At 40.3% G+C, this 13,435-nt stretch overlaps 1 protein-coding gene across 1 annotated transcript in view; it reads right to left on the bottom strand.

Annotated features, from left to right (window-relative positions):
- AFF3 (ALF transcription elongation factor 3) overlaps positions 1 to 13,435 on the bottom strand; it is a 321,016-nt gene that overhangs the window by 172,725 nt on the left and 134,856 nt on the right. The window contains exon 4 of the mRNA XM_034074643.1: positions 2,608 to 2,652. Within this exon, the coding sequence (XP_033930534.1) occupies positions 2,608 to 2,652 (45 nt within the window). The remainder of the gene's footprint in view (positions 1 to 2,607; positions 2,653 to 13,435) is intronic.

Raw genomic sequence — 13,435 nt, 5'->3', positions numbered from 1 at the left:
GTCTGTTTCAGAAAAACAGAAAATTCGTGTTGAAACTAATTTGCAGTTTTTGTTTGGGTATGGAGAGGGCTGGAAAAGTCTGGATGCCAGTAATTTATAAAAGTGAGTAGCAATGGCACATTATTGCTGTTGTTGTTTTCATTAGTTATCAGTAACAACAACCACTGCTGTTTCAGATTTGTATTGTGAGAGTACCCAAGCACTACTTTAGTACTACACAGCAGTTCCCTGACACAGGAAGTCCACTTTTCAGGACAAAATAGAGCAGATGGATATATCTGACCTGACCAGACATTACAAAGGACAAGTGGGACAGCATTGTTCAAGCATAAGAAACAGTGGTATTATCCTGATCTCACTACTGGTTTTCCACAGTCCTTGTGAAAAAGGAGGCTCTTAAGAGAGGATCTGAAGGTAGGTATGGAGCTGACTTGGAAAGTGTTCAAAACTCTTTCCAGATCTGATGGTAAGCATGGAAGTAGTTACTTGATGTAAAACTTTGCAACATTGGCATGGAGGTCGGCATCACCAGGTAAGCTCAAGTGGGAGATAATGTTAACATGGTCTGGTAGACTTGATGCCTTAAAATCAGAGACAAATAGCCATATTTTATGCAATAGAGAAAGAGATGACAGCGGTGAGATGTAAAGACAAATGTTTTTGGGCAAGATGTCAAGCTAGGAAAATGATCTGCACAGCAGCATGAATGGAGGTGGGTAACACTGCATTTGTCAAAACCAAGGAAAGGATGTTGCAGCAACCAAGGTGTGCAATGAGGATTTGGAGCTGAGATTTATACCTTTGTTAATAAAGAACTTCACCTAGAAATGCTATGGAGTAACATTCAGCAAGATTTCCATGTAGTCTGACATAGGGACACAAAGGAAGTTCAGAATAGAAAGTGATACCCAGGATGCATACCAGGAGGCGGGGCAGATTGGAGAGGTTACCCATGAAGACTGGGATTCATGTGAGAACGAGAGGCAGGGGATGAAAATATTACAGTCTCTATGTTAGCCATGCTAAAATCAGCAGTTATTTAGCCACTGAGGCAAAATGCAGCTTTTGAGCTGTGTGTTGTTTTATTCAGTTTTTAATCAAAGTGAAAGAATTTGTGAATCCTCAGGAAAAAAAGAGTTTTGCCCATCCAAGGATGTCCCTAATGCTTCATCATGAAGCTTTGCAAAAATACGTCTTGAAGAATATTCCCAATGGAAGAAAAAAAGAAAAAACCCAGCAGCAACTGTGTTCACTGATTTGGAGATGCACCTCCACCATCCCTACTCATATAGCTCATTTTTATTCTCAGCTGCAGTCCCTTACATATCCACATTCCTCTCTGTGGAAGGAACCATGTCTCTTCTACATTTTTTGCCTAACTGCACAAGCCAGATTGCACAACTTAAGGAGGAAGACCAGCTTCTTTGACTCTTCTTTCTAAAAGCCTTGCATAAAAAATGGGTGCATAAGCCTCATATCACATCACATAAATTCATGGTATCTGCTACTAATTTGTAACAGAGCAGCAGGGACTCAGGCTAAGGCTTTTTGAATATGCATTTCAGACCTACAAAAGCCTACTTTGTAAATGTTAGCTAAGTAAAAGCTCTGCCAGTGAAGTCATAAGCAATACATCATCATCACCCATCGATAAACTCTAAAACTGGACAAAGAATTAAAAGCTGTATTTAACATATTCAGGGAGAATGAAGAAATGCCTTTAGGAACAACAGGCTTAATGCACTACTAATCTCTAAACCAAATATTTATGGCCCTGTAATTTATAAACAGTCTGAAATATTTGGGTAGTGGATATCCAAGAGGTGGAAGCGCATGCAGTAACAGGGAAGTTTTATCATACCATGTACCTTGTTTGGTGTTTCAATCACTATTATGCCAGATTTGTATACACTGTGAATTATCAGATGATCACTTTAGAGAAAAAACCCTGAAAAAACCCACTAGTTAAAATATATGGCAATGTTTAAATGTTTATAAATTTGTCTGCCTCAGAAAATAATCAATACCTATGTTGATTTAAGCCAAGATCTGTCTGGATGTGTATTAATTTGCTTCAGGAAAATAAACTAGAAATTACTAAGAGAAAACAAATAATAATGAAATATGGAAATAACTACAGATTTTGCACATTGTCATTATATAATGGACATAACAGGCATAATGACATTACATAATGGATTCTAATTAAATCCAGGTGGAAAATGACCTTCCTAGACCTCCCTTCAAAATTAAGATTTTTGACAGTCATGATTAATGGAAACATGCACTTTGCATGGTTTGTAAACCTGAAACATCATTGTACATTTCAGTTTATAATTTATCCCATTATCTGCTTCTGCATGCATGAAGGTCAGCCGTACTGGCACAGAGTAGCAGTGAAATCCAGAGCCTCTGAAAGGTTGTTTGCACAGATTTTTCAATTATTTTTCATGAGGAAATAATTTTGCCTACTTTTCCCTTAGAAGACTAATATTTTTAACACCAGTGATTGCAATATCCTTGCTATTCTCTTGTCTTTTAAGAGTAAACAAAATGGCACTGGAAAAAAAAATGTGGGTTTGGATTTTTTTTGTTAAGGACTCCTACCCGCAATATTTCTTCAACGCAGCTGTTATCCCCAGCTCCACTGCCCTGTAAACAAAATGAGAAAATCGTTTGTTTCTGTTTTAAAAAGAAATAACAAATAGCAGGTTTGAGGATATGGTTGTCACATGAAATATATTAGAACCTCAGCTACACTTTCAAAATGAGGCCAAGTCTTTCCAGCATCTCCAAACTTGCACTGCTTGAAATTCTCAAATTATTCCTCATCAGCACAACAGAGAGATGTAATATTTGCAGTGTTTACATGAATGCAACATATTTGTATAAATTCATGGGATTTTGTTTGCACCACTTTTGGGTGCGGTTCCTGCTGTTTTGGCTGTACTACGTATGAGTAAGTAAGTATAAGCAAAACAGTTACTGCATGTACATAGATCCAACATGCGCCACTTACTTACATTAAATAAATAACATCTCTGCATCCTATGTTCAGGAAAGACTTCAGTGCCATCGTCTATGTGACAGTATATAAGTTGGTGAGTGGCACCTGTGATGCTTACGGGAGTGATGCAGAGACTACAACACAGGCAGCAACACTGAGCGTGGACAAGACAGCACAGGAGTCTTATGAAGGCCACCATTTCCTAAAATACTGACCCTAAACCCACCTGTATGTTGTGGGACTGAGGGCACAGAGGAATTCAGCTCTCCTGAATGGGATGGCTTGCTCCAGAGCCATTCTGGAGAGGGGAAATCAAAGATCTGGCAGATCAGCTACTTCGCTATGGGAACCTTTCAGCTGGTGCCTCACCTGCATGCTCAGCTTGGTTGGTCATTAGGACCCAAACTTCTGGCAGCAAAGATGAGACAGTGTGAAACACCAGTCCACCATACCTTGCCCCCAATTCCTGTCTGCTCCCTCCCCACAGTTCATTTGGGCTGCCCAGCACAGAAGGTAAGGGGGGGCACACCCTGGATGGAGGTACTGGTGCTGACAGGGTGCCTGTCTCCTGCAGCTCTCCACAGGTTACAGGTGGCTGATGTGTCAAGCACATTTTCTTGGGATTTACTTCTCCATGCTAAATTCTCTAACGTTTCCTCAAAGAAAGATTTTCCTCCTTCTGTGGAGACAACCTAACTCAGAAACAGAAGACTGGGGCTTGAGGTCTTCCCACATGGGAAGGAGGGGATGGAAACAAAGCCAATATGATTACTGTCCCCAGAGAGCTAGCAGGGAGGTGAGTTTGGTCTTTGCCTCTCATTTTCAGGAAAAAACTGAGTTTTCAGGTGACCACCTGGAGAAATATCAAAGCAATTTGATTTTCCAAAGTGCTGAGCTCTTCTGACCTGGAAACCAGACTTCTCTACCACATCTGTATTTGGTTACCCAAAAAATAGCAAGGCATTTTCAGAAATTGACAGCCTGTGCAAGTCCTGCTCCTGGCTATTGTCACTGTCACTCCCCAGTCTGAGCTGAGTGACTGGGGAGGTCTGGATCCACAGCTTCTTACAGCCTACCAGCTGTAACCAAGGTCAGAAGTATGACAGCCATGTATACGCAAAGGGAACAATTCATGTTCCGTAATTTTTTGTGGCTGTTATTTCATGCCAATTCATAGAAAGTCGTAAGTGCTTTATTGTCAGCACTCCTGCTAAATCTGCACTGAATATGGCCCTTGACTTCTAAACAAATGAATCGCATTAACTCTTTTTGGTGCAACGCAGTCCATTGGCTTTACTGTTCATCAGGAGTTATGCCACTGATTTCAAAGGGAAAGGAACTAAGGATGCTATAAAGTCAGTCTTTGGAGAATTACTTATATCTGAACTACAGATGCTGAAGAGAAGCTGCAGCCTTGAGCAGATAGCCCTGTTCTGATTTCAGCCCTGTCTCCAAGGGGCCATACAACCCCACGTGCAACATTCCTGTTGCTGGAGCAGGGTGCAAGTGCAAAACTTCACACTGCCAGTGAAGCTAAAAAGACAAACAGAAACACTACAACAATCTTTGGGTATTTAAAAATTTCAAAAGCCATATTAGCTATTTTTAATTTACCTGCTCTCCCTGGGTTTCCCTCCATTTTCTCCCTTTACACCCCAAACCCTGGCCTATGACTTGGTATCCCAGTAACAACTACGGAGAGTGTAAATCCCTCCTCATGAATGCCTTGTTTGCATAGCAATGGTTTTTATTGCCTGACCTCAAGTTTTTATTCTAATCTATTGCCATCTTAGAGAAGGAGGGATGAGATGACCTACCATCTCATGCTGTATACAGCACATTGAACATAAAGTGAAACAACACTGTTTTTGTGAGAAGATAAAACTACTGAAGGTAATTTTGGCAATAAACTCTTTCAGACTTTGGTTTAGAAACAAGCTTCTGTTACAAACTTAAATATCCCTCCTTGAAGTGTAATGAAATAACACTCATCAGATACTCATCATCAAGAAGTGGCACTTCCCATTATCACAGAACTAAACCTTTAGCTATTCTCCGTAGCACATCATATCTCTAAGGAGGGAGTAAAAAAACTTTTCACATTTCTCTTCCAAAATCATTACACTACCTTTCAAAAGGCAAAAAAAAGTTATAAACACAAAACCAAAGACAAGATATGCAAAACTAAAACCACATTTGAAAAAGACCCTCATTTCTGTATTTTCCTCTTTCTTCTTCATCTTTTGAGTGCCACATATGCATTTCTTGATTTATTTTTGTTTTGAATACTTCTAAGGATCTTATATTACTGTTGATATTAAACATTCTAGAATAAGGGTGGAGAACTTAAGAGACCATGCTCTACACAAAGCAAGCAACTTCAATTTCATATGGCCTGGGACCCTCTTTTTTTTTCATCATGATATCATATAACACAATGCAGAGTGTAACTGTGGGACCTAAGGTATGTCTGAAAAGTGTCTGTAGATGCTGGTAGGGAAAAGACTTTTCATTTTCATTTTAAAAGCTCTTTTTCACCTCATCTCTACTCACATTATTGAGGAACCCACACTACCCAGGAATCTGGCAACCTGAATTGAACTTCATGGCCATATTTTAATCATAAAAGGTATCAAAGCTGGTAAATATTTCTTGAAATCTGAATTAAATGAAGAGTTTGCATTACCTGCAGGCAACAAACAGCACAGAGCACTTGAAATGCTATTTGCATCAGTGAACTAGCCTGATCCAGGCACTATTGCATCGGTACCAGCTGTGTGACGCAGCACCTTCATGAAGCTGATGTCAGTGGTGCCAACAATCTGCGCAAAGCAGTCCCTCCACCCTCTCAATAGCCTGCATGCCACACTATACTTGTGCAATAAATGTTTCAATCACTTTAAAAATATTTTAAGCAATTAAAACACAATAAAGGTTTTGAGGCTGCTGTTTCCAACTAAGCCAAGGAGGTGCTACCCTCTGTTTGTTCTGATACTGATGAACCCAGGTCATTTGCCTCCCCTTGCATTTTGTGATCTGTCATAACAAATTCGCCTCACTGAACCTCCAGTGAACCATGAGTGAAATACTGGCAAGTCTCAGGGAGCTGGTGGGGGAAGTGGGCTCCAGTCTTTTCCCTCTCCAATGCTGTTCCCATTACCTTCGTTCCTCAGTCAGCGCAGCCTGAAGAACACCAAACATCTGCACACACATGCGGCTGGCATACAGTCTGGCAGGAGGATGAGAGGAGCTGCCGCTGAGGATAACCAGTAGCTGCTGAAGAAATAGCCGGGAGCATCGTGCGGCTGATAACACGAGCAGCTAATTACCATGCAAAGCACAGAGAACTGTAAGGAACAAGACTGACTAAAGGCTACATCAGATTCTTGAGAAACGGGATGTCATTTCAAAAAGCTACATCTGTACATATTTTATTTCAGTGCATTATTTTTTCTTCCCTTACCAAGAGCCTTCACACGGAGATATATAAAGAAATGTCTCAGAAAGGAATTGCCTATCATCTGTGATGTTTCTCCCTCCTTTCAAATCCTTGTGTTAAGGAAAGAAAGAAAAATATTCTGCAAGTATCTATTTCCATTTTAGCCTAAGAGATTTTTATGGTGTGAGGTTTTGGTGCTGTTATTATTTAGACTGTGCTAAGTGTTTTCACAAAGTCTCCAGAAGTTTCTGGATTTTTTCTCCAGTATAAATTAGGCATGATTAAGATCTTCAGAAGGCCAAGGTAAGTACTCAGCCTCTTCCACTTAGTGGGAGCCAGGCTGGCTCTGTCAGCACTTGAACACGGAATCTGCACTTGCTGGTCATCTGCAACAAGTGGCATGGCAGCAGCTGCCACATCTCCACCCTTTAAGTACCATCTCTGCCTCCAGGCCAGGTCTCCCCCTCCCTGTGCTGCACAGGCACTGCACCACATTCCTTAACATGGGGCTGTGGGATTCCCCTAGGGCCAGAAGGAAAGCTTCAGGCAGTGAATCTTGGCAGACAATAACCTAAATGCAGAATTAAAAAATAAATGGAAAAAAGGTAAAAAAGTCCAGATTGATGGATCTTGATCTGAAGGCATGTTAGAAATACTTATTTGCGAGCAAGACCATGAAAGTATGGAGATACACACACATGCACGCACATATGCATATATAGAAAGGAACTTCCGCTATGAAGGTGATAAGTATTGAGTCATTAACTTTTTACTTATTCATACTTGTGGCCTCTGTCTGTTGGGTTGCAAAGAGCCGTTGTCCCCAACAAAGTTTCACTTTGATCATTTCTTTAAAGAGATCTTAACACCTTTATGTTGTGAAATAAACTGTTGAGATTTAACAGGGAGATATGCCTGAGACCAGACAGGTGAATTCTGGGGTTTCTGTGAAGATAGAGCCAGGTAAAGGTACTTTTTGAGAGATCATTTGCAGATATCCGAGAAAGTTTTTTTGACATTGAGAGCTTAACTTTTTGATTTCCTTATATGTGCTACATCCACCAAAAGGCTCTTTATGGGATGGCTGTGCCGAACCCACACTGCTCTGGAGAGAAAAGGCAAGACGCTACACCTTAGGAAATGTGAGCTGGTTAAAAGATTAGACCTCAGCCTGGTTAAAAACTGTGCACTTCACAGCCCTTAAACATAGAAGACTCCTTGTCTCTCCCTGACACTGTAAGCAAGCAGGTAGGGTTACACCAAGCAAAGAGAAATGAAGAGATGGCTCAGGAAGCTTAATTTTCTGGTGTTCCTGATATTTAAAAGCTTTACTTGTGCTTATTCCCTACTACTAATTTGGAGTGCCAGTGGCCATGGTCTGTTGATACAGTAGTTTTCTCCTGCACTTCCCATTTCTGCAAGTAGGAGCCATTTCGCTTTTACTATGAGGAATTGCTACCGCTTCCTTGGACACAGAGATGTGCAGGAGGGAGAAGGAATGGATAGATGAATTCTTCTCAAGCTCTGTGTCAGAAAGTGTTGCACTAATTAAAGTTATTAAATCCACCTAATTTGCAGTCACTGTTAATAAACTGTTACCCTTAATAAGACCATTCTCTTTTGAAATGGAGCCTTCATATTTATTGTGGGATTATTTTTCCTACCACAGGATCTGCAACATTGTTCTTGGTTCAAAAGGGGAAAGGAGAAAGGTTAACAAAGATTTTATTTCAAGAAAAAAAAATAATAAAGAGCAAATGATGAAAGCTATCTAGCTTTGCTTTAATGAGAGTATCTGGCTATACTAACTGAGGGTCTCAGTGCAACTGGAATATCATGATGACCCACTCTTGTACTAAGTACAGGGAGATGTTTTGGCTAATCAAAGAAGATGAATAAAAAATATCTGCAGGTATAGAGAAATGCCAAATGATCCAACAGACTTGCTGTGCACAACAGAAAGGAGACGGTAATCTCACAAGAGTACATTTTGCTCCTGATGAGTGATACTGGCTCAGAACAGCCTGCTCAGCAGTTCTCTCACAACCGACGCAGGACAGCAGCTTTTTGGAGAGCAGAGCCTCGGAGAAGGAAGACTGCAGAGTTTATAAAGACATAATCCTGAGTACAGCAAGCCTTACCTTGTGCTGGCCATATATGCAGACCTGAGGAGCCTGAAGCATTATGCCTCTGATGTTCAGGCTTGAAGATGGATTTACTATGAATGCATAAGTAAAGGCATTCACCGTATTGTTGATTTTGGTTTATGTTTTTTGATTATTGTTTGGGTTTTTTTGAAATAGCAGCAAGATGAGATTAGAGCACAATTTCTTCAGTGAATGCCCATGGTCTGCCCCAGAGCTTGAAACACCTCCTACCTACCTAGTGTCTGATCTTAACCACATATGGAAAGCCCAGGGTCAGAAAGTGAGGTGATGCTGAAGAGAGATTGCTGCTGAGAGCTTCACTAGAGGTCAGGCAACTATAACCCATTTTGGAGGGGGGTCAGAAGTGCCGTGTCCAGCCATGTGTGGAGAGGTCATCTTCAAAGTGATGAGATGGTTCAAGTCCAAGCTCAGTGTCCACATCACAAACTTATCAAGAGAATTAAAGGCCAAGAACCTGTCTGAAACCTCCTCACCCTCTCCACTTCTAAGGGCCATCAAACAATCAATGACTGGAGCTGCACTGGTAATATTTCATGTAATAAAAGATGCTTGGGAGACTCAAATGGAACCTACTGGCAAATCAGCGGAGCAATTTTACAGCCTTTACATTATATTAATAAAAATAAAAATCCAAACATGCCAGAATTACACTGTGACCCAGAACAATAAAAAGGAGCTGTAATGGAGAAGAACTGCATTGTTTTATTAATAAAATATAAAGGTTTTATTGTTATTGGGAAAGATTGATTGTATCAAATCAATACCATGTCACAGTGTATTAATGTTTTTCTTCACTAATGAAAAACAAGGTCTGATGTGATTACACTCTCTTGCTACCCATTTGAAAAATGTAATAGGATGGTAATAATGAAGATTGCAACTTGCAGTTTTACTCGTTGCTACATACTCAATCCCGGGAGGTGCTGAGTAAGTGACCTTGGCTTTCAGTGAAGTCAACAGGAGCTGAAGGTAACTGGCATGCACCAAAATGCTGTCAAAACCTCCCTGAACAAACTCCACAGCTCCTCTTCCCACCCCAGAATTGGAAAAAGCCAGTGGGGACCTCTGGAAATGCCTTCAGCATACTACATTTTCTGCAGCACTGTATGCATGCTCTGTATATATTAAGTGACTGCTTGCTCAACACAGTGGTCTATTTGTTGGGAAGGTTCCTTTATGGACACCAGAGTCTTTTGGTTTTGCAGCAGAAAAGGCTTTTCAGCAAAGATACTGGCTTCTGTGCTCAGCCCATACAGTCCTTCAACAGCTGACCCAAAGACCCTTCCCTGGGAGCGATAGAGATCAGCTTTTCTGCCCATTAGATGCCTGTTCTCCCTGCTGCACAGATGGCCAATTAGTGTCAACTGGAATGTGGTATTTTTAGTGATGTGGACACTTGTCCGCTAGAAGCTGGACTGAGACCAATCGATTGCATGCAATATATGGTCTGCGTTTGTTTGGGGAGAATATATAATGTCTATATAGCAGCAACAGATGGAAAAACAAGTATAACAAAACTGTTAATCTTTTTGTGACATTTCAATATGAATTTACCATCAGCTAGTATAATATTCAATAAATTAAATGGATTATTTTGCCAAGAGATCCTTTAAAAATGTTAATTAACAATAAATCAATAAAACTATTCAACATGAAAATCAATTACATCCCTGTTTACATTATTTAACTCCAAACATTTCTGTTTTGTGTGCTTGTAATTAGCAACCTATAAAAGATGCCATAAATAGGTGCATAATGAGAGGAACTGTTTATAAATGATGATTGCTATTCATTCCCACTGAGCTAAAGGTTATGTAATTACAAACTATTGCTCAGAAAGGGTTAAACCTCTTACAGATGGGAGATTTTACAGTACACAACTTCACAGAAATCTCTCCCATAAAAGGCCCCTGATGGAAGAAAGCCCCTGTCCATGAGTGTCTGCTGGAGTCAAATCTATGAGGCACTACTTAAAGCCTATTTACATTCATTTAGAAACTGCTTATGGTGAAAAATCTACCCTTTGGGCAGTGGTGGCAGGAATAAGAAATGGAGCCTGGCACAAGGCATTCAATATTGATAAAACATCATCATCTGAACAATATCTCTACTAAGTCAAAAGGAAAGATATTAACATTGAAATGCTATTAAAAATCTGGGTGATCATCCTGTTAACAAAGCTGAAGACTGGATAAAGGAAATAAGGGTGGTTTCTGGTGGATAACAAAGATGGTGCTCTATTCAATACCCCATCCAAAGACTAGGGCCAAAGAGGGTCTGGCTTTCACAAGGATTACAGGATCTTTATGTGGCAGCTGAGAACCCAAAACACTAAGCAGCAGCCTGTATCCCCAGAAGATAATACCAGACTATTTCTTCTAATAAGCTGCTACATAGATCTGAAAAAAACACCCTAGGGAGAAACAAACTCCCATTAATCCCTATTGCTGAAAGACACCTTCTCTATTTTAGAGACTGAGACTGATATACACTTAACAGATAACAGCCCCCCTGATCTGGAGTCCATAGTAACATTCTGCTTTCTGCTAAAGCCTTTTGCTAATCCAAGGATGTCACTAGCATGTGACAGTTTTGGCTTTGACTGTGTCTCTTCCCCAGGAAAAAAAACATCCTTTCACTGCTTTCGTGAGGGTAATGATCATCAGGAACCCTTGATGAAGCAGGTCTGAAGTATAGGTAGAGCAGTGATAAAGCCAGCAGAGTTAAACAACCTATTTGCAAATCCAGAGAGAAACCACTTTTTCTGCCTTGCCTGGGCACAGCTGATGCATATTTCCTTTCTGTTCTGGAGCGTGACTTCAAAGTGAATTAATTTTGGCCTGAGACACTTGCATTGCACTACTTTCCCTGATTTGCACAAAATACAATTGTTTCATGGAAAATATGGATCAGGATTGAGAGTTAAAAAAAAAAAAAGAAGTCGAATATACGTAAGAAACAGAGCATCATATGCATTGGCTTGAGAATGACTGCTCAGTCTCATTGCTAAGAATGCAGAAAATATTCTGGTCATGGCAATAACCTGGACACCTATTTGCCCCACGAGGAATATAATTTGCAACTCAATAACCAAAGCTTTATCAATGAAGATGAATAATTCTATGCATCTGCATCTTCAAATCAATGTATTGATGCTTTTGGTTAGCTGCGGTGGATTCTTTTCAAATCCACACGGAAGCTGATAAATAGCACAATTCTCCAAGCTGCAACAAAAATCTTGGCAGAGGCTTATTGTGCTCTCAGCATTCCTGAAAGTCAAAAGAAAAATCCAGCCATATTGTGGTCACTGACAGACTGAGAGAAGCAGACTCACTGCAAAGCTACTGGAAACAGTACTCTATAAAGGTTTAATAGGAGACATAAAATTTCAAATAAAATGTCAGTGCTGCAAAGTCTTAGGGCTCTGACATGTTAAGTTCCTTCCAATTAAGAATGTATATGACACCATGTATACATCAAGGTACGTAAATATATATATATACACCACAAAAAACCTCTGCAAAAATTCCTGAAAATGTCTAAACCAACCAAAGGTCAAATCTTAACAACTGTAGCCTTAATATGCGAATCAATACATTTAGAGAATCTATAAAGTTGCAGATTAGACAAATGCCTTCCTTATTTTTCCTGTCCCCTCTTTCCCAAATCCTACTGAAAGATTTATTTTCCAGTCAATTCACTGTAGACCCATATCGGTCCTCTCTGATGAGGGACAGAAAGCCCTTTGGCCAGCTAGACAGGAACCAGGCACTGCTGTTATGCCTTGCAGAGGATTCACTTCCAGGAGTCAGCATATCTCCACATCTGTAAAACCATCTGCCCCAAGAAATGGCAGCTGCCCAGCACTTGTGGCTGCTTTCCTGTGGGCTCTGTGCCAGTATCCTTCTGTTTGGGCAAGCATAAGACCAGAAGCAGGGGAATAAAAAATGTCCCAGTTTTAGAGAAAGTTGTAGGTAACTCCCAGGTAGCTTTATGCTACTAATTGGCATTTTTTGATGGAAGCCACACTATCTTAGCCCTTTGTCTTTTGGCTTTCCCTTTTCTCTTCTTTCCATATATACTCACGTTATCCCTTTTTAAAAGGGGTATTGCATCTGAACATCTCAATGCTTTCTGATTTTCTTTTTGACTGTCACAGTTACCACTAACAGCAAAATACAGAAAGAAAGTAGAAATAAAAATTGGCCTTAGATTTTCCGGATTTTGTATCTTTGAAAGGGTTTTCTTGTCCTTCCAGTAAAGTAGGCATTTGCCAGTTCCCAGGCCGTTTGCACTGAGCTCTCCCACGCAGCTAAAGGCTAATGGAGCATCTCTTGTAAAACCCATAAACACAAAACTGTACAGACTGCGACTATGGGTCATGTTACTGAGAGGAAGTAACCACTTTTTAGTGTCTGTTAGCAGTTTTCTTCATAAAATAGAAAATGAGTAACAAATCGCCTTATAACAGAGCAGTGTTGTAGTGGCATGACTGGTGCATGGACTACAAAGCTGTGTCTGGTGCCTACAGAGAACTGGTCTCCAAAGAGCCTTATTAGCAAAGAAACGCTTCTAAATCCCTTATGCACCAGCACTCATGCATATGAAACACACATAGGAGGAAATATAAGGAAGAAATGGACAATGATAGTAGAGTTTAATTTTCACTGGGTTGTAGACCAAAACCTGAACTATGCTGCATGGAGGGGTTTGTGAGTTTTCTCAGAAAGTTAAGGTTGCCCTTAGGTTTGATTTGGGTTTGATTTCCAAAGCTTTCATTGGAAAGCCTCAAAAAGGTGAGCTGCCTCTTGGTTTTCTATT

Source organism: Melopsittacus undulatus, chromosome 2 (genome assembly GCF_012275295.1).
Source record: "Melopsittacus undulatus isolate bMelUnd1 chromosome 2, bMelUnd1.mat.Z, whole genome shotgun sequence".
In the NCBI taxonomy this organism is placed as follows: domain Eukaryota; kingdom Metazoa; phylum Chordata; class Aves; order Psittaciformes; family Psittaculidae; genus Melopsittacus; species Melopsittacus undulatus.
The sequence above is the reverse complement of the archived record's forward strand: the minus strand, read 5'-3'. Positions and strand labels throughout refer to the sequence as shown.